Source organism: Protopterus annectens, chromosome 3.part0 (assembly GCF_019279795.1).
Source record: "Protopterus annectens isolate FY-2018-M chromosome 3.part0, PAN1.0, whole genome shotgun sequence".
NCBI classification, from domain to species: Eukaryota; Metazoa; Chordata; order Ceratodontiformes; family Protopteridae; genus Protopterus; species Protopterus annectens.
The window spans coordinates 1,846,790,771-1,846,816,180 of NC_056731.1; the positions used below are offsets into that span (position 1 = coordinate 1,846,790,771).

General features: G+C 44.6%; 1 protein-coding gene across 1 annotated transcript in view; it reads right to left on the reverse strand.

The window, feature by feature from the left end:
• Positions 1–25,410, reverse strand: part of OBSCN (obscurin, cytoskeletal calmodulin and titin-interacting RhoGEF) — a 4,979,884-nt gene that overhangs the window by 289,769 nt on the left and 4,664,705 nt on the right. The window contains exons 81-82 of the mRNA XM_044066040.1: positions 9,853–10,053; positions 8,773–8,855 (exon numbers count right to left, since the gene is read on the reverse strand). Coding sequence (XP_043921975.1) covers positions 8,773–8,855; positions 9,853–10,053 — 284 coding nt within the window. The remainder of the gene's footprint in view (positions 1–8,772; positions 8,856–9,852; positions 10,054–25,410) is intronic.

The following is a 25,410-nucleotide window of genomic DNA, read 5'->3' on the forward strand; positions in this document are numbered from 1 at the left end:
TTTCCTTGGTTACCGACAGGTTCAAATGGGAAAGGTCTAGAATTGGTCTCAAGTCCCCCGTCTTTTTTGGCACCAGAAAGAATCTGGAGTAGAACCCTAATCCGAGCTGGTCTTGGGGGACGGGCTGGATGGCTCTTTTTCCTAGCAGCTGCTGGATTTCTGCGGCTGCAGCCTCCCTCTGATTGGGGGGTACATCGGGGAGGTTCCTGATTTTGGGGACCTGAAGCATTGGAATTTTGTCCTCTCTGGATATAATCCGAAGCACCCAACGGTCTGACGTGATGGACTCCCATGCCGCTAGGTGCTCTGAAAAGCGCCCCCCGACTGCCTCCAGAGTGGAGCAGCCGGGCAACCCTTCAGGGCTGCTGCGTGGGCCGGTCAGAGAAGGATTCTCTGAACCCAAAGTTCCTCGGAGCCCCTCTGCCCCTGGGGCGGCGTCCTCCCTGTCCTCCTCTGCCACGGAAGGACTGGTTGTCCGGAGCATGTTGGGAATTTTGGGATTTCTGGAACCACATCTTCTTCTGACCCTTTTGGTTCTTCGAAAAGGACCGCTGGGGAGCAGAGAAGCGAACTCTGACGGCAGACAACGTCTTCCCGTCCTTCTTGCTCTGGACTAGTGTCTCGCGAACCGTTTTGCCAAACAGGGCAGAACCATCGAAAGGGGCGTTCACAAAGGACACTTTAAAGGGCTCCGCAAAGTCACAATGCCGGAGCCAGGCCTGACGTCTCATGACTAGGCCCACTCCGCTAGCTCTAGCGGCTCTCTCGGTGGCGTGGGACAATAGCCGCATAGAGGTATTCGAAATGGACCTCAGATTGGCCATTTGGGTGGAGTACATCTGTTTGTCCTCCGCCGACATGGACTCAGGGGGGAGGCAGCTTATTCTTTGATAAGATCCCGCTGCATACTGATGACGTGTGCCATATAGTTCAGGGACCTTACCGAAAAGGTCGCTGAACTAAAAACTCGCTTCCCTAAGCGATCCATCGAGCGGGACTCCTTGCTCGGTGGATGGACTGAGGGGCTCTCCTGAGCTAGTTCCCTCTTCGTGGCTGCCGCCATCAAAATGGCATCTACGGGGGGACCCTTGCTCTAGTGGGACAGGTCTGCGGGGGGGCTCAGTATCCTGTCCGGGCGTTTAGGGACTGGCTCCATGGTGTCCAGGTCCTTCCACGCCCTGGTGGTAATAAGGTCCACCAGGGGATCAGCCGGAGGGGACACCCAAGAGGTAGACGGGCCTGCTTCGAATGCCTCCAGAAACACGGACTCGTTGGAGGAAGCCTTGGGGGCAGACAACCCACCTCTGATCCTAGGCATTTCCATGATGTCTCCAAAGGAGACATCCTCAGGGGGTGATCTTGGGGAGCCTTCCTCTTCATCCAAGTCTGTGTCCTCGGTTAAGGACTCAGGGGAGTCCACGTGCCTCCTCTTGCACTTGTGCTTGCGAGGCACTTCCTCGGGGGGCTGTCCGAGGAGGTCTCGCCAGCAACATCCTGTTCCAATGGAACAACCTGGGACATCGAAGCAGGCTGTCCCTGTGGCCGGGTGATGGAAGCTTGGCCCAGCAGAGAGGGAGTGCAGGGTGGAGCCGAGACAAGGGCCGGGGGTCCAGATGCTCTCGACAGAGCCCTCTCCACTACATCGAAGGCCGAGGGGGAACCGCTCTCCCTGGGCCCCGCGAGCCGACTCCCACTCGGATCTGATGAAGGGATCGGAGCCGGCACCGAGACCGTCGGATCCGAAGGACCAGTGTGCTCTGACCTGGATGGAGCCGAAGGCACACTGAATCCCTCGGATCCAAACCTCGGCCCACGGCTCCAAGAGGTCGGATCCGACAGACTTGAGGGCAGGGTCGGATCTGAAGAACCAAGTACTGTCGGCGACGACCCACCCCCGGCTCCGACGCTGCCCGGCTCCGAACGCTCCGAACCCGGGTAGTGGGTCGGAGAAGGAGCAATTGGAGCAAAAAAGGGTGGGGAGGCAAGAGCACTCCCATCTGCAGCTGGGCCTGGATGAAACTTCGCATCATCCGGTCCAAGTCTGCATCTGACATACTGTAAGTCGATCTCGATGGGGCCACCGAGGCAGGCCTGGAATGCCGCCTCGATGACCTCGATAGAGATCGGGCCTCCTCCTCCTCGGGTCCTGGGGAGAAACGAGGAGATCAGAGCCGAGGAGGAGGAGACCTAGAAGTTGTGGAGGGAGAAGCCCACTTAGCCGGCGGGGCCGAAGCGGAGGCCTCGGCCCACCGCTTGTGGTGCTTCTCCCTCCGTTTCTCCCTCCTGGCCTCCCTGTCCTCCGGCGCTTTAGTGGGAGTTTGAGTCCCGGCCGAAGGAAGGGGGGCAGGAGTGGCTATCACCACAGACTGTGGTAGTGCCACGGGAGGAGCAGGAGCCGAAGCCGAGTCCGGGGGCAAAAGTCCAGCCAGGACCAGCTTCGACCTACGCTCTTTCAGTGCCCTGGGGTTGAACACTGCACAAATGGTACAGCCTGAGGAGAGGTGTTCAACCCCAAGGCACCGAACGCACCGAGTGTGGCCATCAGCCGGGGAGAGCTTATGGCCACACTCGGTACATTTTGAAAAAATGGCTTTTGGGGCCTCAGCCATACTTGAAGAAAAAAACAAGGACTACACAGGCCCCAAAACACAAACACACACACACTCACTAACGGCCAGCGAAGGGAGGGAAAAACTATACAAAAACTAGATAAAAGACTCTTACACACTTTTTTTAAACTAACAACAGGGAAAGTGAGAGAAAAAATTCACTTATCTGAAATACTCGCTAAGAGCTCGTAAATCCAGCTACTCACAAGCGCGGCAAACTAGATCTGGGGTCATGGAGGGTTGGCAGAGGATTATGGGTGAGGGGAGGAGCTAGGAGCTCAAATCCATTAGCTATGAAACAAGTTGCCGGCTCGGATCAAATATCGGATCCAAGACCCACAGGCTGCTGACAAATGAAGTCCCTACTTCAGATCCTTCATTTTCTGAACGGGTAGTGATTGGCTCCCAGCTGGAAGCGAAGAAACCTCCGGGAGCATCTGTCCATTTTATGTGGTAGTACGCATCCTGGAGATCGAGCGAGCACATCCAGTCTGTGGCCTGCAGGAAAAGGCAGGATTGACTGATGCATGACCATCCGGAATTTTGTCCTGGTTACTGGCAGGTTCAATGTGAACAGATCCAAGATGGGTCTGAGGTCCCCTGTTTTCTTTGGCACTAAAAAGAACCTGGAGTAAACACCAGATCCAGACTGGCCTGGGGGGGACCTGTTGGATAACTCATTTGTTCAGCAGCTTTCCTATTTCTAGCACTACCTCCTTCCGTTGTGCGGGTGGAACATCTAGGAGGAGTTTGCTTGGATGGGGATGTTCCTTGAATGGAACGAAATATCCTCTGGATATGATTCACAACACCCAGTGATCTTTCGCAATGGACTCCCATGCTTTCGAGTGTAGCGACAGGTGACACCTGACTGCCTCCAGAGATGAGTCAGGCAACCCCTCAGGGCTGCCTCCCAGGTCCTGCCGAAAAGGGTTATCGGGACCCAAAATTCCTATGGCGCCCTCTGCCTCTTGGGTGGCGTCTGATCTGACCCTCTCTGTCTCTGGGAGATGGAAAATCCTGAGCATCCTGGGAAAATGCCTGAGACTTCCGGAACCATATCTTCTTCGTTCCTCGCTGAGTCCTGGAAAAGGATCTCTGAGGAGAGGAGAAGCAGATCCCGATGACAGACAGTGTCTTCCCGTCCTTCTCGCTCTGGACCAAAGTCTCTTTCACTGACTTCCCAAAGAGGGAAGAACCATCATAAGGGGCATTGGTGAAAGACACCTTGAAGGGCTCTGAAAATTGTCACAACCAGAGCCAGGTATGACGCCTGATAGCAACGCCTGTCCCAGCCACCCTTGCAGCTCCCTCCGTAGCATGAGAGAGCAGTGGCATGGACATGTTGGCAACCACTTTTAGAGTGGCCATTCAAGCGGAGAAGGTCTTCTTGTCCTCCGCCGACATGGACTCTGGGGTAGACTCCGTGATCCTCTTCACTAGATCTCTTTGGATTCTAATGATATGTGCCATATAGTTCAGCACCCTTACCGAGAAGATCGCTAAAGCATATACTCACTTCCCAAAACGATCCATCACTCTTGATTCTCAATCAGGGGGATGGACCGTGGAGCTCTCCTGAGCAAGCTCCTTCTTGATGGCAGCTGCCACCATCATCTCATCTACCGCAGACCCCTTGTTCTAATACGTCCTCTCTGACGGGGTACTCAGCACTTTGTCAGAGCACTTAGGGATGGGCTCTTTGGTGTCCAGCTCCTTCCATGCCCTAGATGTTATTAAATCCATGAATGGATCAGCAGGAGGGAACACCCAAGAGGTAATGGGCTCGAGCTGAATGCCTCCAGGAACACGGACTCGTCTGAGGTCAGTTTGGGGGCTGATCACCCCACCTCTGGCAAAGGAGCTCCATGATGTCTCCAAAGGAGACATCCTCAGGGGGGTGACCTTGGGGAGCTTTCCTCTTCATCCAATTCCATGTCTTCTGTGAGGGACTCTGGTGGAGAGTCCAAGTGCCTCCTCTTACACTTACGTTTGTGGGTACCTCTTTGGGGGGACAATCCGAGGAGGATTCACAAACCTCTTGATGTTCCACAAGAACTTCCTGGGGTATCGCAGACACGTTCTGTCCCTGAGATGGCAACATGGTTGGAATTGCAGTCAGAACCAGGGGGGTCTGGGCAGAGTCCGAGGACTAAATGGTCAGAGGCCTCGACACCAAAAGAAACCCTATCCACCACATCAAATGTAGAGGGGAGAAAACCTCTTGGGATGTAGTGGCGGGGCCCGTCCCCCTCTAACCCGATAGGGTAGTCGGAACCGAACCTCCAGGAGCCGTGATGCAGAGAAGGATGCTCCGCTCTGAAGCACTCAGAGCAGACAGTACCCACTCGGATCCGACCCCAAGGCTATGGCTCCGAGAGCCCGCATCCGATCCTGTTGGCTCCAACAAGCTCAAGGCAATGGCCAGCATCGAGGTACATGGTACCGTCAGGGCCAACCCCTCAAATCCGAGAGTCCTCAGATCCAAGAACTCCAAAACCGCCGGCTGGATTGGAGAAGGAGTCATTGGTCGAAAGAAAGGTTGCAAGTAGTCCCCTCCCGAGGGAGAGGGCACCGGCAACACCTCCATCTGTATCTGGGTGCGGATGAATCTCCACATCATCTTGTCCATCTCCACTTCGCTTAAACTTCGGGTGGAGCGGGAGAACACCACAGAAACTGGACGGGAGAGCCGGAGGGGAGAAGTCCTTACTGGCGACTGGCTATGAGTCTCCTCAGGCAGGGGAGAACCTGGGAGAGCGAAGGTGAGGAGACCAAGGCCAAGTCGCTGGCCTGATTTTCGGTGGCGGAACCGCCTCCGATGAGCCGTCAGGGGACTGGTTGCGGGAATGGTCCTTCTTGACCTTGTCCTCTTCCCCAGACCTCTTGGTGGGAGTTTGAGTCCCTGAGGCCGGGGAAGAGGAAGTAGAAGCAGCAGCCATTGCTATCCCTGCTGGAGAGGAAGGGACGGTAGCCCCTGAAGAGCGAAGTAATCCCTTCAGTATCAGTTTGTTCCAGCTGTCCTTAAGTGCTCTGGGGTTAAAACCAGCGTAAATAGGACAGGGGGACTTGAGATGATCTGCACCAAGGCAAACCCCCTGCCAGGGATAGCTTATGGCCACACTGTGCATTTTCTAAATCCTGCCTTAGGGGCTTCAGCCATACCCACACAGGCCCAAAAGGCACACACACACACACACACACACACACACACACACACACACACACGCTCTCAGATAGAAGAAGAAGGAGAGGAAAGAAAAGGTTTTTTTTGTTTGTTTTTTTTTTTTTATATCTGACGCAGACGCAAGTGAAAATAAAGGATGTCAGAAAGAAAAAAGATGAAGTCAGAGAGGGAAAACCCAGCGAAAAGTTCACTTATGTGACCCACTAGCTGGAGCTCAGAAACCACGCTTGTAACCTCTATGGTGGCAAATGAGATCTGAAGGGAGACAGGGGGCATTATAGGTAAGAGGAGGAGTCTGGAGCTCGGATCCATAGCTGGAAAATGCAGTTGTGTTGGATCCGATGTGGATCCGAAACCCACAGGCTGAAGATCAAATGAAGTAAACTACTTCAGATCACACATTTGCCCCTCACAATCATTCAGAGTTTCATTTTTTTGAATCTCTTCAGAAAATGAATATGTTTTTCTTTTACAAGAAGCAGCCATATGGGAAGGGTCAAAACCCTGCACTAAACCTTCAGTTAAACCCAATAAATTAATTCTGTCCAAGCAAGGTAAGTGAGAAAGGAGAAAATATACATTTAAGTTTTTGTTTCTTTTTGATAAAAATTTTTGCAGAAACAGGACTAGTACTGCCAGCAAAAATTTTGGTAAGATAGGCACAGCTTCCTGGCTAGGGAGAATGTCATTCACTGCCCCTTCTCCCAGAACTAAGGAGAGTGGCTTTTCCTTGCCCACCGAGGGCACTCCAACAGCCACAGAGGACATGTCTATCCCTTGGTCCATCCATAGTGGTTCTAGGGATTACACCAGATGGACTCAAGGAAAAAATAATTGGTCTGAGGAACCAGCTTTGACCACAACAAAGTCACCCACCTGAAGCTGAGGTACTTTAGCATCCTCCTGTGGTGGCAAAGGCTAAATAGTAATTTACTTATTTTTGTGACTGGAAGAAGAAGAAAGAAGCAAGAACTGGTAGGTTGTTAAATGGTTAAGCCGAAAAAGGTGCCCGTTTCCCAGGGAAGCTTAGCAGCAACAGTCAGTAACACAGATAAGTTGTGAAAAAAGTATCATTTACCTCCCATTAAAATACAGTAAAAAGCACTTTAAACACTTACCCTGTTCCCAAAAAGATAAATAAATCAACTAACTCCAAAAAAAAGTAGTTAAAATTAAGTTTTAGCAACTGTTTACAGCAAAAATAAAATGTGACATTCTACTTTAAACAAAAATTCATGTGTCAGCCATTAAAGTCACATTTTCCAATCTTTGCAATTAATACTTCACAGAAAAAGTGCAGATTCTGTTATAAAAAGAAAACTGGAAGGTTAATTCCCAAAGGGAACTTATCTGCCCAGCATTAGAACAGATTAAGCTGACTAATGGTTTGGGAATGTGGAAGATGCCCTTAAGTTAAGGAAGCTGACCAGTTGTTTACATACCTCTCAAACTCTCAGTACAAGAAATCTGGACAAAGCCTAAAACAAAGGGGGGACAAAGACGTATGAAGATGGACAGATTTTAAATATTGCTTTTATAAACTTAAAAAGTTGCTGCTTTAACAGAATGTGTGTTAGCATGCATTTTTTGAAAGATATTAAGTTAGAAACTCAACTGCATGTCATTATTGACTTCAATCCACAGTGATTTGCCAGAAAACTACAAATTTTATGAGGAACAGATCAAAAATATGTGATAAAAATCTGGCCATTCTGCAAAAAACTGCACACATGAGAGCTACGGTTGTTTATCCTTAGCAGGATATAACCAACAGGAGAAATAGGATGTTCTGGAAATTCCAGTTGTAACACAATATAATACTTCCTGAGGGACTGAAGGACTGAGAAATATCACTGTTTTCCGAGTGAAACATTTGTTTAATTCTGGAAACAGATACAGAGAAAGAAAATCCTTCAAAGGAACTGGCTAAAGCCACACTCTCCTCAGATTCTGAGTCAGAAGTCTATGCAGACAAAACACGCATGTGCCCCTTACAATCATTTAGAGGTTCATTTTTTTTAATCTCTTCAGAAAATGAATATGTTTTTCTTTTATGAGAAACAGCCATTTGGGAAGAGTCAAAATCCTGCACTAAACCTTCAGCTAAACCCAATAAATTACTTCTGTCCAAGCAAGGTAAATGAGAAAGGAGAAAATATATGTTTAAGTTTTTGTTTCTTTTTGACAAGAATTTCTCCAGGAACAGGACTAGTACTGTCAGCAAAAATTCCGCTAAGACAGGCACAACATCCTGGCTAGAGAGAATGTCATTCTCTGCCTCTTCACCCAGAACTAAGAAGAGTGGTTTTCCCTTGCCCACCAAGGGCACTGCAACAGCCACAGAGGACATTTCTATCCCCTGGTCCATAGTGGTTATAGGGATTACACCAGATGGACTCAAGGAAAAAAATTAGTGGTCTGAGGAACCAGCTTTGACCACAGCAAAGTCAACCACCTGAAGCTGAGGTACTTTAGCAGCCTCCTGTGGTGGCAAAGGCTAAATAACAATTTACGTCTTTTTGTGACTGGAAGAAGGAAGAAGCAAGAACTGGTAGGTTGTTGAATGGTTAAGTCACAGTGATTTGCCAGAAAACTACAAATTTTATGAGGAACAGATCGAAAATATGAGACAAAAATCTGGCCATTCTGTGAAAACTGTACAGATGAGAGCTATGGCTGTTTATCCTTAGCAGGATATAACCAGCATAGCTTAAGCTACTGCAGCAATGATCCATATGAAGAATATCTGAAAGTGTCCTTACCATTTTAAAACCATTCCATAATGCTTAAATATCTTTATGGCTTACAAAGATGCTAACATTAAGCCCAGATTGCCCTAAACAAAATACATCTCCTTTGGAACATGCAAATCAAATAGTGCATGACACTTTCAGAAATATAAGTAAAATACACACACATACATTATTTCAATGCTCTGTCACTGTCATGTGTTTCTAAATCATTCTAATCACTTACTTAAACTTTCGTCTATATTCCTCTTCTGTGACCACCTCTCCAGGGAGTTCAGGACCTTCTATCATAACCAATTCTGTAGACAGCTATGAGATACAACATGACCAGTTATTACCATTCCTCGGTAATGCACTTAGAACTACATCCACTCTCAATATAATTTACTTCACTGATAACATTATAAGTGCCCATTTACTTCAGTAATTTTTTATGTTAAAGTATATACAGTTCTGTGACAACTGTTTTCAGATACTGATGCTTTTCTCCGAGTCCATTTCTACAGTCTTCAAAATAATGACATTACTTACTAAAAATACATGCAGCTGCACATGAGCCAGTAAACCTACAAAATATTTTGAATCTTAGCAGCTTGTGCCACACAAAAGGCCCCAGCAACTCATGCTTCATTGAATACATTAGGTTTAGTGGATTGTGACTTAGGCATGCAGATGGCATATTCCTAAAAATGTCTCCTCAGAGGAATACAGGATGAGATGCACCAGCACAGTTCCAATGAGTAATGCTAGAGGACTGTAACATGATGCATCAGTGTGCATACAGACATTTTCTGAGGGTGATGCAGCTGCTGGAGCCCACATTCCACTTCAGTTGATTTTTCTAAAGAAAGTTATGGACTGTCCTGGCAATCTGTGGGGTACACCTCTCTTCGCAGTCTTTTGAATTCCTACAAATCCACAAAGGCCACAAATATATGCTGGTGGTTTTATCAACCCTCCAAAAACCCAAATGTGTTTAAACATCAAACTTTCCAGTATTCTGCCCACACATCCTTGATCCCTCATTGTTAAACTTCCCAAGGTGTTTTAACAATATACATCCATACTACTTTAGTGGCCTTCTCCAATTACCCTGCAGTCCACAAAATGGATTGAATACAAGGAATTCAGAAAATCGACTTACAACTAACTTATCACATACCAGCACTTTCACAATTTGTGCAGTGTTTCTGAAGCTACAATAGACTTCCTCACAGCTAGAAGCTAGCTGCTCCTGAATTCTGAATGATCTAGCACACACTTTTCATGAGAATAAGTTTCACACTGATGAAAATAAAAGCTTTACCTTAAGTCTCTTGTCCAGATAAGCAGGTGACACCCAACCCTGTCTTGATGGATTAGATTTTGTAGGTTTGGTTCTGACCAACCACTTCAATGGATGTGCTGAGTCTAGCACCTCAACATACTGTCCTTCTTTTAGTGCAATGGCTTCATTGTCAGCTCCAATAGGTGTGTAATCAGCTGTGGCCATATAGATATCAAATATCTGCAGGGAATTAGAACATAACATTATAAAATATCTGATGAATGGACAAACAAAATACTTTTAGACAATTTTATATAGTTGTAGGAAACTTTTCTTGCTTCTTAAGAGTACAGTCTAGCCTCTGAAATTTGGCTGGGGAGATATTTTGAACCCATTACCTGATAATCATCAACCCCATCTAGACCAATCATCCCATTTATTCTCTAGCACTGAGATGAGAGTTGATTAGGAGGAACCATCATTAAGACAGTCATTAGGGGTGGTTTGGGTTTTGTCCATTTAAGCCCCCTCTCATACATGATCAGCAACAGTATGTGGGTGGGGGACATGGAATGGGGAGTTAGCTCTGCATCACCCCTCACTTCTACAAGGGGGATGACTTCAGCAAACTCTCTGCCCACTCACAGGAGGCACCATGTGATGGTTTCCATGGTCTCTACCAGGGAAACCCAACCAATGTGCATGTCCAGGGGAGCGCACACACTCCTCCTAAGATGAGTACACCCGTCCCCCCCTCTACATGTGCCATCAAGCACTGGAGCTGCTATTTAAACTCGGGTTGCCGGGACCATAATCAGGGCTTTATTCATCTACATTGCAGGCATAGGCATTTAGCCTGTAAAGGGTGTTCAACTACTTGTATTTTTGTCAGAACATGAAGCTGTAATTTCATTACTTGTGATTAAATACTGCACAACTCATACTCCCCCTTTCTCTAGACAATCATACTTTTTAACAAAATTACAGCAATGATACGACTAGATGACAGGATACATAGACTGTAAACATATCTAAGAAACAGGACAAAAGAGTCACATACGATACAGTAAAGACAAGGAAGAGAGCACAGATAATGTGTGGAAATGGGGTAAATTTTTATATGGCAGTCATTGACGGAGTATTTAAAAGCATGTCATCTGGGTAGGTAAGTGCAAGAATTGTGCAACTGTGCAAAACGAACAGAACATTTGGATACATTTCTAGGCTGTGAAAATGTATGCCCCAGTAATTGCCCTGGTGCCGGAGTTGCATATAAACAAATATGTAGATTTACACATTTGTGCATATATTTTTGTACCTGCATTATCATCATCACCATCATCAACATCAACCCTTTTTCTCATTTTCTACATGAAGTCGGGGTATCACATTAACTGTAGCCACCTATCTAGATTCAATGTTACTCTCCTACCTTCTTCAACAATCATGCCTGACCCACAGGTCTTCTCTAACACAATCCATCCATCTTTTTCCTGGCTATTCTCATTTCCTATTGCCTTCTTCATGTCTCTGCCAAATCTTCTTCACCAAATCATCTTTTGCTTTCCTGCACACGTGCCTTAACCATTGTAATCTATTCCCTTTGACCTTATTTGCAATTGAAACTACTTGTGCTTCGTCTCTAATGTCTTCATTTCTTCATCTGTCCCACAGTGTGCATCCTTCCACTTATTTCATCTTCTTCACCTCTAGCTTCCTCAATGCCCAGGTTTCTGTACCATACAGAAGTACTGGCCACACCACCATTTTGTACACCTTGCTTTTCAGCTTCTTTGCTATTTACTGGTACATATACCCATGAATTACCACATAGGTGGCAGTACACTAAAGACAGAAAGTGTGATAAGAGACTTACGGACACAGGTGGACAGTGGTCTCACCTTCGATAACCACATCACAACAACAGTCAGGAAATCCTTCTATGTGGCACACCTCATCACTAAGGGCTTTTCATCCAGAAAAAAGGAGGTCATTATCCCACTGTACTCATCTCTCATTAGACTCATTATAGAATACAGCACCCCATTTGGTATGTACCTCTCAAGACATCTGCAACAACTGGAAAGGCCGCAGAAATACCTCACTAAAAGAATCATAGGCCTAAAGCAGATGCCCTATGCTGATCGTGTAAAAAAAACTCCAGCTATACTCTGTTGCATATCATCTACTCAGAGGCGATCTCTGCTTAACATACAAGGCCATGTCAAACCCAGAGCTGTTGGACATGCTATACTTAAAGAAATCCCAATCCCTCAGAGACACACGCTCAGGGATCTACACCTTGTCATCACAATGAACAAAACATGCTGGAGGGATAGGTTCCTGATCAAGAGACTCTCCAGACTCTGGTATAGACTGCCCATACATGTCAAGCAGAGCAGTTCTTTGGCCTTCTTCAAAAGGAACATTGACGATTGGATGGGAGATAGGAAATTCACCCCGGGGATCATGTCAGTCGCTCTGCTAGACAGGGGTGCAGGGAAGTAATTACTGTGGGAAGAAATAGCCAGGGAATTGTTATGGCTAGACTTGTATAGGCTAGTACTAACCTATGAACCTATTTTTCTGTCACACACTACTCATGACACACTGTGTAAGTTGGCTGCAGACCCTCTGATTCTAAATTAGACATCTTCATTAAAACTGACTTTCTCCTCAACCACCCCTTCCAGATACTTGAAGATGTTATCTTGTTCAACTATCTTCCCTTGTATCTCAGTCTTCAGCTTCTTCTGATTTCTCCTGTTTGACAATTATCTTGTCAGTACTCAGTTTCATCCCACGTGCCTTCAATTTTGCATTCCATTTCCCCTATCATTTTCTAAAGTTCCTGTTCAGAGTATGCTTGTAATTCCATAATATCTGCACAAAACAGCTTTGTTGATCTGTCCCATCCAAACTGTATGCTAAAGTAATCCATCATCAGTATGAACAGCAGAGGGCCCAGAGCTGATCCCTGGTCTCCCCTATTCTCACTAAGAATCCCTTTGTGAGTCCAAACATTGACTGTATTTGTGTCATATGGTCTTTGTACATAACTTCCACTAAATCTACCAATGTTTCCGGGACTTTGAAACATCACAGAATGGCCCAAATCAGCTATCTTGGGACATTGTCATATGCTTTCTAGGAATGCCCAGTTGGTCTCTTTTCCTCATCTCTAGCTTCTTCTCTACTATCTGTCTCACTGCAAATATCAGACCAATTGTGCTCTATCCTTATCTGAATCCAAATTGCTCATCTTACGTTCTACTACTCTGCATATTTGTTTATCAACCACCCTCTCTGGTTCTTTCATGCATTGTGACAGGAGTCTGCTGCCTCTACACTACCCATAAGTGTGATTTTCCCCTTTGTTCTTGCAAACTGGCACTAGTATGCATATTCTCCAATCATCTGGAATATGCCTTGATGTCCATACAGTAATGACTGTCATCAGTAACCACATCAACACTAACTCGCCCAACATCTCGATCATATATGTCATGACTATATTCAGAGTGCGCTGCTTTCCTTGACTTTGTTTTCGTTTGTGTTGTTTTCACTTCTTCCTTTTTCACAGGCTGTGTATAGGGCAGTACAGCTTCTGTATTGTTTTCTTCATTCATAAGCTGCTAGAAGTAGTCCTTCTATCTGCCTTTGATGATCTATGGACTGTTTGGCGGGTTGTGACTGGCATCCCTTATGAATGGTACCTGATGAGTATTTTCTTTATCTTTTTGTCTTTGCCTTGCAACCTTATAGATTTTCTATGTGCCATCTGCCGAGTCATTTTCCAGAAGCTAGTAGAGTGCCTCTGATGTCTTCTTCATTGCTATTTCAGTTACTGGCTTAGTATCTTTGATTGCCAATTGGCATCCTTTCTTAGCCTGGCTCATCATTTATATCTCCCACTTTTTCCTGCACTTCTTTCTATGGCTAACTTCCTGGGACGTCTGCATTCCACCACCAGCTTTCTTTATGTATCTCATACAGTCTTCATACATTCTGTTTTGAATCACTGCAATTCTTATAAGTTCACAGATACTTACCAGGGTACTGATCTGTGAGGTTCTAAAAAAGCCTAGTCTGACATTCCCATGGTAGTTTTTAACCCTCATATTTTGTGTAACAATAACCCAGAGGCAGGAAGAACAAATATGTGCTGGGAAATGTACTCAGTGCCCCTATCAATGAGGGCCATGGGTGCTAAACTAGAGATGACTTTGTAGTTTCCCATTCATTTGTCCAAATTACATATGAACAGGGGAAGAAAAGTACTTTGTTTTAGGAGGAGTGGAAGTCATTCATTAGAAACTGTATTCTCTGTGATATATAACCTATCCCTTCAACATGTTCTATTTATGTCACAAAATAAGATTGAGATCCCTTAAGCAGATGTTCACTCTTCCACAGGACTTGCAAATGTGTAACAGACCTGACAGTATAGTGTTTGTTGAGGCTCTATATGTGAAGCAAAAGTAGCCTCTTAGCAGCCTGTATGACACTAAGAAGAGGGACAAGGCTTTGAGATGGTCTACATAGTTTTTATGATTAATACCCTTGATCTCTTTAGTGAGACAACATTGTGGTCTTTCCAGCTGTGACAAGTGTTTGGATAGTTACGTACCAAAAGCGACATTAAATTCGATGATTGGCCTAATGAGCATAAAATACAGTGGCATGATTACATCCCTAGACCTGTATGACATACCTTTAGATATAAGCTGTATATTGAAAAAGAACTTACTTAACAACAGTTGATTTGTGGTGATCAAAGGAAAGTTCATTATCCCTGAGTATGGGATCAACTTTCAGGGGTTATTGTCAACGTGACAGTTAAAAGGCGAGTCATGTTTGCTGAAGTATTATGATTATACATTTCTTGGCATTTAGTTTTAGTCCACTGCTTTGACACCAGCTACTAGTCTGGGAAAGGCCTTCTTGCAGTACCTTAGTGTCCTCTGGTAAGTTTCTTCTTTGACTCCACCTATTTCCCTTTCTTCCTGGTCTTCAGCCTAGTCTCTGTTGAACATAGAGCCTTTTCTGACCACTGCTTGCAACTGAATGTGGCCAATACTGATTTATGCTGTGGGTCAATGTTTTCACTAGGGATAGCTTTGCGGTCTCTGTTTCTACCCCAATGTCCTTTCCTTACTGGGAGGAGATATACCTCAGTTGCATGCTAGCCACTCTTGCATGTGATTTTGTGACTCCCTCCCTTGCTGAATGATGCTTTGGCCACCATCAAGTCATTTGCCAGATAGAGGTCTAAAATAGCTTCTCCTTCTTTATTCCTATCGATCTCCCCATATGGAACCAGGCAATCCTCATATCCTGTTCAGTCTGTCCCGATATCAGCAGTGAAGTCCCCTATTATCAATACCAATTCACATTGTCCTGCTTTATCTGGTAGGTTTTGCAACTACCACCTGAATGCATTTTTCCCCTCACCAGAGACACTGGGAGGACATGCAAAATCCATGCAGGGACTGGCTGGATATCAGGATCAAAATTTTACCTTGTGCTTGGGAAACAGAGACCTTAACCCTTATGCCAACTGTGGGCAAAAACAAAAACTAGGAAATTCCCAAAAGTGAAGCTGCAATCTGCCATGTTTTGAGTTTATTCTCTACTTGGCTTATGATGCAAAACTAGCTAAAGACAGACCAGCATCAGAACTCACTGATCAAAAGGGACCTGTGCAGTCCTGGTGCTATGATTCACTTAAAAAGGAATATTGCGGCCTGTAGTCCCAATTGTGTCTGATGGAAAGAGTTTTTATTTCTTTAATTGAAGAGTCCAACACCTCCTCTATCTGCATCCAGCAGGCCTATTAGTCCAAAGATCATGGGAACTGGGGATTCCCTGACTGGTGAGAGCACTACAGCACATTTGTTTCTGTCCAGGAATACCCAGTGAGTTTATCTGCTTGCAGAGAGAGTCGTGTGGTAGCAAGCAGGTCAGCTATGTTGGTCCTATGGAGTGGCCTACCATCTTACTGGATGGAATATTCCCCTACTCTGTGGTGGCTCTTCAGAGCTCCACTCTAGCTGCTGTCCAAGGGTTTCCCTTCAATATTCAGGTGACCTGACACAGCATCAAGAGCCCAACAACTGAGGTCTACTTGGAATACACCTAGTGCTTGCACTAGTGTGGTGAGCTAAACCTGCTGTCCTCACATCAGGATGGGCGAGCAGTCAGCTGCCCCACTCACTACCATCCTCTCCTGCTGCACCTACATGTACTCAAGCCACTATTCAAACTTGGGTCCCCTGAAAAGTTGTTAGGGCTTTATCCCTCTGTGCCATGAAGCAACTAATTACTGGAGTTTAACACAAAGTAAAATAAGAGCAGTGTGGATAAACAGTCCCAGCAAAAGAGTAAATAAATATCCAAAGTGAAAAAGTGCAGGACCAAACCAAGGCAGGGAATAACAACATAAACAGAATTTTTATTTGTGAGTGTTTTCCCAGCAAACCATCCCGCTTCTTCAGACAATTCAACAGAACTCAATGCAACATATTTAAAATACAAACCAACCAATAAAATCCTTCCTCTCATCAATTATACAGATTCTTTACAAAATCCACCAAGTCACATTATAAGCATGTATATATAAAAATATATATAAAATATCTATAAATGTATATATGTGTACATAACATACATGAAAGGCTATCTAAAAAGTTCCTTAGCCTGCAATATGGGTTTAATAAATATCTTATCATTGAGACCTTTCCCAAATGTGGCCCTCATTCTAATGATCCATTTCAATTCCGACATCTGTGTTCTATTTCTGATGCCCCCCCTCGTTCACTAGAGGGAATGTTTTCAATGACCATGACCTTAATTATATGTGTAGAATCATTCTGCAGAACATATTTCACTAATGCATTAGTGTCTGTGCCTCTATTGATATTATATGTGTTCTCTATTATGATCCCTGAACCTTCTGTCTGTCTTGCCAATATAAAAACACAGACATATCTGACAATAAACAAGATAGACCACATGAAAAGAATTACAGCTAGCATACAAATTAAATTCTAACATTTTGCCTGTGTCGGGGTGTATAAAGCTGCCATTAGTGTCAATCAAGGAGCAAAAATTGCATTTATTGCAAGGAAAAGTGCCTATACTGGCTGTTTCTGCCCAAATCTGCCTTCCTGATTTGGGATAGCATAACATCTTTTTAAGTGATTTTTTATTCTTAAAAGCAAATCTCGGGTATGGCCAACCACTGACTTGACCTGTGCATCTGTACACAGGATACGACATTATCTTCTTTCAGCTGTTCCTGTTAGAGGTCGCTACAGCGGATCATCTGTTTCCATTTCTTCCTGTCCTCTGCATCTTGCTCTGTCACACCAACCACATGCATGTCCTCTCTCACCACATCTATAAACCTTATCTTAGGCCTTCCTCTTTTCCTGTTATCTGGTAGCTTCATCCTTAGCATCTAAGACAATTCCTATAAAAAATATTTTCTACCGACGTTATATTGCTGGAGTAGGTTAGAGGAACTCTACGCTTCCTCAAATTTTCACCTCCACTCCCAGCTTGTGCAAAAACATCTGAAAAAGAATGTTTCCCTTTATCAGCCCTTAACATAGGTATTGTAGACAAAATATAATTTACTTCTTGGCTTCTATAACCTCTCTCACTGAAGCATTGTTTTAAATATTCCAGTTCTCAATGAAATCCTTCTTCATTGGCGTTCATTCTAGAGGCTTGTAGACCTTATCCTTTAATCACATTCTTAGATATATGGGTGGGGTGCATACTCTGTCTCTGTAAATAAGTATTCCTATGGCAATCCTTTCTAAATATTTTAGTGTCAAACTTTCCTTCGGATCATCACATCTAAAAACTCTGTCCCTGTGAATGAACTACATATGGTGAACTTTAAAAAGCTTGTGCTATTATTCATATAATCATGTAACCATCTGAGTGATGCCTCATTCTCATTCCATACTACAAACAAATCATCCACGAACCTACGATAAAAAAACTTGGTGTCCAAGAAATCTCTCAGTAAGAAGATGTCTTTTCTCCCAGTTGGCCATCACAATGTTGGCATAGCTATTGGCACATGACATCATGGGGATGAGGCATCACTCAAATTGTTAAATGATTATATGAATATTATACCATGACCCCCCCAAAACGTGCACGCTGATTGGCCAGCGTGCCCGTTGTAAATCGAGTTATACTAATGGAAAAAGGTCCGGTCGCCCGGACTTTTTTCCATTAATATAACTCGGTTTTTTTAAACACTGTCTCGCTATGTTAAATGGGTTTAACATAGCGAGACAGCTTTAAAATAAGCAACGGAGATGTCCGTTGCTTATTTTAAAACTGTCTCGCTATGTTAAACCCATTTAACATAGCGAGACAGTGTTTAAAAAAAAAGCAACGGAGAAAGCAAGATCTCCGTTGCTTTTTTTAGTGTCTCGCTATGTTAAATGAGTTTAACATAGCGAGACAGTTTTAAAATAAGCAACGGGTCTGTCTCGCTATGTTAAACTCATTTAACATAGCGAGACACTAAAAAAAAAGCAACGGAGATCTTGCTTTCTCTGTTGCTTTTGCTCAACTCTGATGTACTGCGCAGGCGCAGTACATCAGAACTGCCGCGGATGCCAGACATCTGCGGAAGGGCAGTAAACAGGCATTATACTATGCCATTATTTAAGAAAAGTAACAGTTTCTTTTCTTAAATAATGTCATGGTATAATAGCAATAACCCACTTCTGGGTGGGTAATGCTAAATTACCCACGGTTGGCTTTGTTTGGTCCTCGGGCTCGGGACCAAACCACGCCAACCGTGGGTAAATTTAGCATTACCCACACCCAGGCGTGGGTTATTGCTATAATAACACATATATAATATCAACAGAGACACAGACACAAATGCATTAGCAAAACATGTTCTGCAGAATGATTCTACACATACATTTAAGTTCATGGTCATTGAAAATATTCTCTCTAGTGAACGAGGGGGGACATCAGAAATAGAACAGAGACATCGGAATTTGAATTGAAATGTATCATTAGAAAGAGGGCCACATTTGGGAAAGGTCTCAATGATGAGATGTGCATTAAACCCATATTGCAGTCTAGGGAACTTTTTAGATAGCCTTTCATATATGTTATGTACACATATATACATTTATTATGTATTTATAGATATTTTTTATATACTTTAAATATGTGCATATATATATATATATATATATATATATATATTTATATATATATATATATATATATATATATTTATATATATATATTATATATATAATTATAATGTGACTTGGTGGCTTTAATAAAGAATCTGTATAATTAATGAGAGAAAGGATTTTATTGGTTGGTTTGTATTTTAAATATGTACAGTACAGTGGACAATTTTGTGTTGAATATTTATTTATTTCCACAAAAAAACCCTCTCCTCCTACCACCCAACACTACAACCTGTGAGAGATGCACTTATATAGCCAAACTGCAGGCAAAGCTCTCTTCACCCAAGACTGGACTAGACAGTCAAGAGGAGAAGGTAAACACTTGCACCACACCACACTAATCAGATAGTGCCTCAAACCAACTCCACCAAAACACACACATAGAAACACAAAGCACACACCTACATTCTCGGAGGCTCTCAAAAAAAATCTACCCAAGCAACAGGGACCACCAAAGCAGAAACGCAAGCAACCTCCACCCCCCAACACAACCCAAATGACACATAGCCCACAAACTCAGTGTGCCCACTCAACCACAGCCCATAAGGCGTTACAACATACCCAACACTCTAGTCACAGGTAACTCTATAGTCAGGCACACTGATGTTCCACTCACCAGGCTAAACAAGGAGAAAGTTACTGTCAGCTGCCTGTCAGATGCCAGGATCCGCCACATGACGCATGCACTCAGGTCACTCCACAACAAGTAGAAATATGACTATGTCATTGTCCATGTTGGTGTGAATGATCTGAGACGTACCTCCCTGGACTACATGAAAAGAGACATGGAGGAGCTGTCCGATCTTGTAGCCCAGGCAGGTATGACCCTAGCCCTGAGTAGCATCCTGCCATCAGCCAGAATGATACCACAGTACAAGGACAAAATGATTGACTTCAAGAATTGGCTAAGCTTCTGGTGTCATTCTAAGGGGATCCAGTATCTGTCTGCCTGGGATGACATGATCGACAAACCACGATGCTTTGCCAGAGATGGTCTGCATCTGTCGCCCTTGCGATTCTGGATACTGGCTAAGGCTCTTGCCACCTGTCAAGTGCCTTTTTTAGCCAAGATTCAAATGACAAATTCACCACCGTAACAGGTACAAGCAAGCAAAATTTGAAGGTAATGCTACTTAATGCTAGAAGTCTACATCTCAAAATGCACTCACTCGAGGCAGTCCTTAAAATGGAGAACATCGACATCTGTGCAGTGACAGAGACCTGGTTCAAGGATCCAGAGAGCACCCCTGCATTACCAGGCTATAATTCATACAACTCCTTTGGGCCACCTAACCTGGACCGAAGCACTAAAGGCGGAGGCGCGTAAATATTCATTAAAAATATCCACACCTTCAGGCTAGTTGCTCAGCAAAATGCATCCGAGATTATCCAAGTGCAACTAACTCTGGGCAAGACCGCAATCTAAATTGTAGCTTGCTACAGATCCCTGACCATGCCCCAGGATTCCCACTCCTCATTTCATGATACACTGGACAATATTAGGGTGCAACCTAACACCCTAATAATGGGCGATTTCAACTACCCCACCATTAACTGGGAAAACTACTCATGTACCAACTCTTGTGCTCAACGTTTTCTGAAATAATTAAATTCCAACGCCTTGGATCAACTTATCCACACCCCCACCAGGGGGGGCAATATCCTAGACCTGGTCATTACCAACATGGGCAACCGGTGTTCCACACCACAGGTCAATTTCTCATTAGTCAGATCCAACCACAAGCAAATCAACCTAGACATCCACATCTCACCCCCACCCCCCACTAGGGAAACCACTGTAAAAAATTTCTCCAAAGCCAACTTCACCCTTCTTAAGACAGAAGTGGCAAACTTCACGACACCCATGCTGACGGACAATAGAGGTATGACTGCAGAATCCTATACAATTCCACTTTATAAGCACTTACACAAGTGCATGGATCGTGCAATCCCTAACAGAACCAAGATGCTATCCTCCAAAAAAAGGAAGCCAATCTGGTGGTTCCCTGCAATAAATAAACTCCACAACAGAAGAAAGAAGCTGTTGCAACAAAAAGTAAAATCCCATGATTGGAGGAACTCCGTGGTCAGCCTCAGTAAGAAGTTGAGATCCCTCATAAAATCCTCCAAAGCTAGTTATGAAAACAAAATCGCCACTGATTCTAAAGACAACCACAAAGCATTCTATACTATGTCAAGAATCTCAATGGCAACACTCAGATTTGCTCTGAGTTACAGCACAATGGCACTAACTATACAGAACCAACTGATATTGTCAACATCCTGGCAGATAGGTTCAGTGCTAACTTTACCCCTCTCTCATCCCCTAAAGGGCCCATCTCTATACCGGAAGAATGCAAAGTTCCTGTAATCACGGCTGCACAGGTAAAAAACATACTCTCCAAAGGCAAGAACAGAGCATCCATGGGACCTGACAACATCCCAGGCTGTGTTCTACATGAACTACAGAACAAACTGGCACTCCACCTAAGTACCATGTTCAATCATAGCTTCACCTCAGGCTTTGTGCCCACTGAATGATGCACAGCAACGGTTATCCCACTCCACAAAGGGGGAGCCACTATGGACCCTGGGAACTACCACTCCATTAGCTTAACGAGCCTGGTCTGCAAGGCTATGGAACTTATAAATAATGACATTGGTAATCTCCAAACTCTGGACCCTACCCAGTTCGGGTTTGTAAAAGGCAGATCATGTCTTCTAAACCTGATAGACTTCTTTGAAGCGGTCACCAAAGCCGTAGATGAGGGTAAGTTGGTTCACACAGCCTATCTAGATCTCGCCAGGGCTTTCGACACCATCCCCCACTCTGGAATTATAGATAAACTCAGTAAACTAGGTATAAATCCCTATGTCACAAGATGGGTTGCCAACTGGCTCACTGACAGAACCCACACTTTGAAAGTAGCTGACTCTAAATTAAACTTCAAACCAGTGACAAGTGGAGCACCACAGGGTTCAGTCCTAGGTCCTCTCCTGTTTGGTATCTACGTCTCTGAGGTACAGGCTAACACAGAAGGTCTTTGGCTAACAAAGTTCGCAGATGACTGGAAACTAGGAACCATCCATAATCAAAACTCCTAACGATGTGGACATCCTACAAAAGGGCCTCACTGAGACAGATGCCTGGTGTTAAAGCCATGGCCTCAAGCTCAATGCCAAAAAGTGGATTGTCATCCCTTTTGGTAAAAACTCTGTACCCATGAACTACCACATAGGCGGTAGTCTACTTAACACCAAAACTGTGATAAGAGACCTTGGGACACAGGTGGACAGTACTCTCTCCTTTGATAATCACATCGCCACAGTAGTCAGGAAATCCTTCTACGTGGCACACCTCATCACAAAAGGTTTCTCATCTAGGAAAAAAGAGGTCATTGTTCCCCTCTACTCATCACTCATTAGACTCATTATAGACTACAACACCCCTTTTGGTATGTACCTCACAAGACATCTACAACAACTGGAAAGCCCACAGAAATACCTCACAAAGAGGATTACCTGCCTCAAACAGATGCCCTACGCAGACCATCTCAAAAAATACCAGCTTTACTCTGTCGCATATCGCCTACTCAGAGGCGATCTCTGACTAACATACAAAGCTATGTCAAACCCAAAGCTGTTGGACATGCTCCACTTAAAGAAATCCCAATCCCTCCGAGCTACTCATTCTAGGGACCTAAACCTTGTCACCACAATAAACAGAACATGCTGGAGGGATAGATGCCTGTCCCAGAGACTTCCTGTCTATCTGATGGATCTGGGCATCTTGAGGCAATGAAGAAATTGCCTCATGTACACAGACAACCCTCTCCTCCTACCACCCAACACTACAACCTGTGAGAGATGCACTTATCTAGCCAAACTGGAGGTAAGGCTCTCTCCAACCAAGACTGAACTTGACAGTCATGAGGAGAAGGTAAACCTTTGCACCACACCACACTCATCACATAGTCTCACTAAATCTACACCACCAAATCCACACATAGTAACAAAAAAACATTTGCGGAGGCTCTCAATACTAATCTCTCTAAGCAACAGAGACCTCCATCCCCCAACACAACCAAAATGACATAGCCCACAGACTCAGTGTGCTACTCAACCACAGCCAATAAGGCAAAACAACGTACCCAACACACTAGTCATAGGTGACTCTATAGTCAGGCACACTGATGACCCACTCACCAGGCTAAACAAAGAGAAGATTACTGTCAGCTGCTTGTCGGGTGCCAGGATCTGCCACATAACTCACGCACTCAGGTCACTCCACAAAAAGTACAAATATGACTCTGTCATTGTCCATGTTGGTGTGAATGACCTGAGACGTACCTCTCTGGACTTCATGAAAAGAGACATGGAAGAGCTCTACGATCTTGTAGCCCAGGCAGGTATGACCCTAGCCCTGAGTAGCATTCTGCCATCGCACAGAATAATACTGCAGTACAAGAACAAAATGATTGACTTCAACAATTGGCTAAGCTTCTGGTGTCATTCTAAGGGGATCTAGTATATGACTGCTTGGGATGACATGGTCGACAGACCACGATGCTTTGTCACAGATGGCCTGCACCTGTTGCCCCTGGGATTCCGGATACTGGCTAAGGCTCTTGCTGCCTCTATAGTGCCTTTTTTAGGCAAAGTTCAAATAACAAATTCACCACCGTAACAGGAACAGGCAAGCAAAAACTGAGGGTAATGCTACTCAATGCTAGAAGTCTATATCTCAAAATGCACTTACTCAAGGCACTCCTTAAAATGGAGAACATCGATATGTGTGCAGTGACTGAGACCTGGTTCAAGGCTCCAGAGAGCACCCCTGCACTACCAGGCTATAACTCATACCAGAAGTTTTGGCCATGTAACCTGGACCAAAACACCAAAGGCGGAGGTGTGTCCATATTCATTAAGGATATCCACACCTCCAGACTAGTTGCTCAGCATAATGCTTCCGAGGTTATCCAAGTGCAACTAACTCTGGGCAAAGCTGCAATCCAAATTGTAGCTTGCTACAGATCCCCCACCATGCGCGAGGATTCCCACTCCTCTTTTCTTGATGTACTGGAAAATATTAGGGTTCAACCAAACATCCTAATAATGGGCGACTTCAACTACCCCACCATTAATTGGGAAAACTACTCGTGTACAAACTCCTTAGCTCAATGCTTTCTGGAATTCATAAACTCTAATGCCCTGGATCAAGTTATCCACACCCACACCAGGGGCAACAATATCCTAGACCTAGTCATTACCAGCATGAGTGACCGGTGTTTCACACCTGAAGTCAACTCCTCATTGGTCCGATCCGACCATAAGCTAATCACCCTTGACATCCACATCCAGCCCCCACCTCCCATTAAGGAAACCAGGGTAAAATATTTTTCCAAAGCCAACTTCATGCTTCTTAAGACAGAAATGGTGAACTTCATGACACCCATGCAGATGGACAATACAGTTACAACTGATGAATCCTACACAAATGCACTCTGTAAGCACTTACACGAGTGCATGGATCGTGCTATCCCAAACAGAACCAAGACGCTATCCTCCAAAAAAGAAAGCCAATCTGGTCGTCCCCTGCCATAAACAAACTGTACAACAGAACTGTTGCAAAAGAGAGTAAAATCCCATGAGTGGAGGAGCTCCCTGGTCAGCCTCAGTAAGAAGCTGAGATCCCTTATAAGATCCTCAAAGCTAGCTACGAAAACAAAATCGCCACTAATTCTAAGGACAACCACAAAGCATTCTATAGCTATGTCAAGAATCTCGATGGCAACACCCAGATCTGCTCTGAGTCACAGCACAACGGCATGAAAATTACAGAACCAGCTGATATTGCCAACATCCTGGCAGATAGGTTCAGTGCTAACTTTACCCCCCCTCACCCTCTAAAGGGCCCATATCTATACAGGAAGAATGCAGAGTCCCTGTAAACACAATTACGCAAGTAAAAGCTGCACTCTCTAAAGCCAAAAACACAGCATCCATGGAACCGAACATTTTCCCAGGCTGCGTTTTACACGAACTTCAGAACAAACCGGCTCCTCACTTAAGCACCATGTTCAATAATAGCCTTGCATCAGGCTTTGTGCCCACTGAATGGCGCACAGCAACAGTTATCCCACTCCACAAATGGGGAGCCACCACTGATCCCGGGAACTATTGACCTATTAGCCTGATGAGCCTGGTCTGCAAGGCCATGGAATGTATCATCATGGAACTCATAAACAAAGACATTGGTAACCTCCAAACTCTGGATCCCACCCTGTTCGGGTTTGTGAAAGGCAGATCATGCCTTCTGAACCTGATCAACTTCTTTGCAGCAGTCACCAAA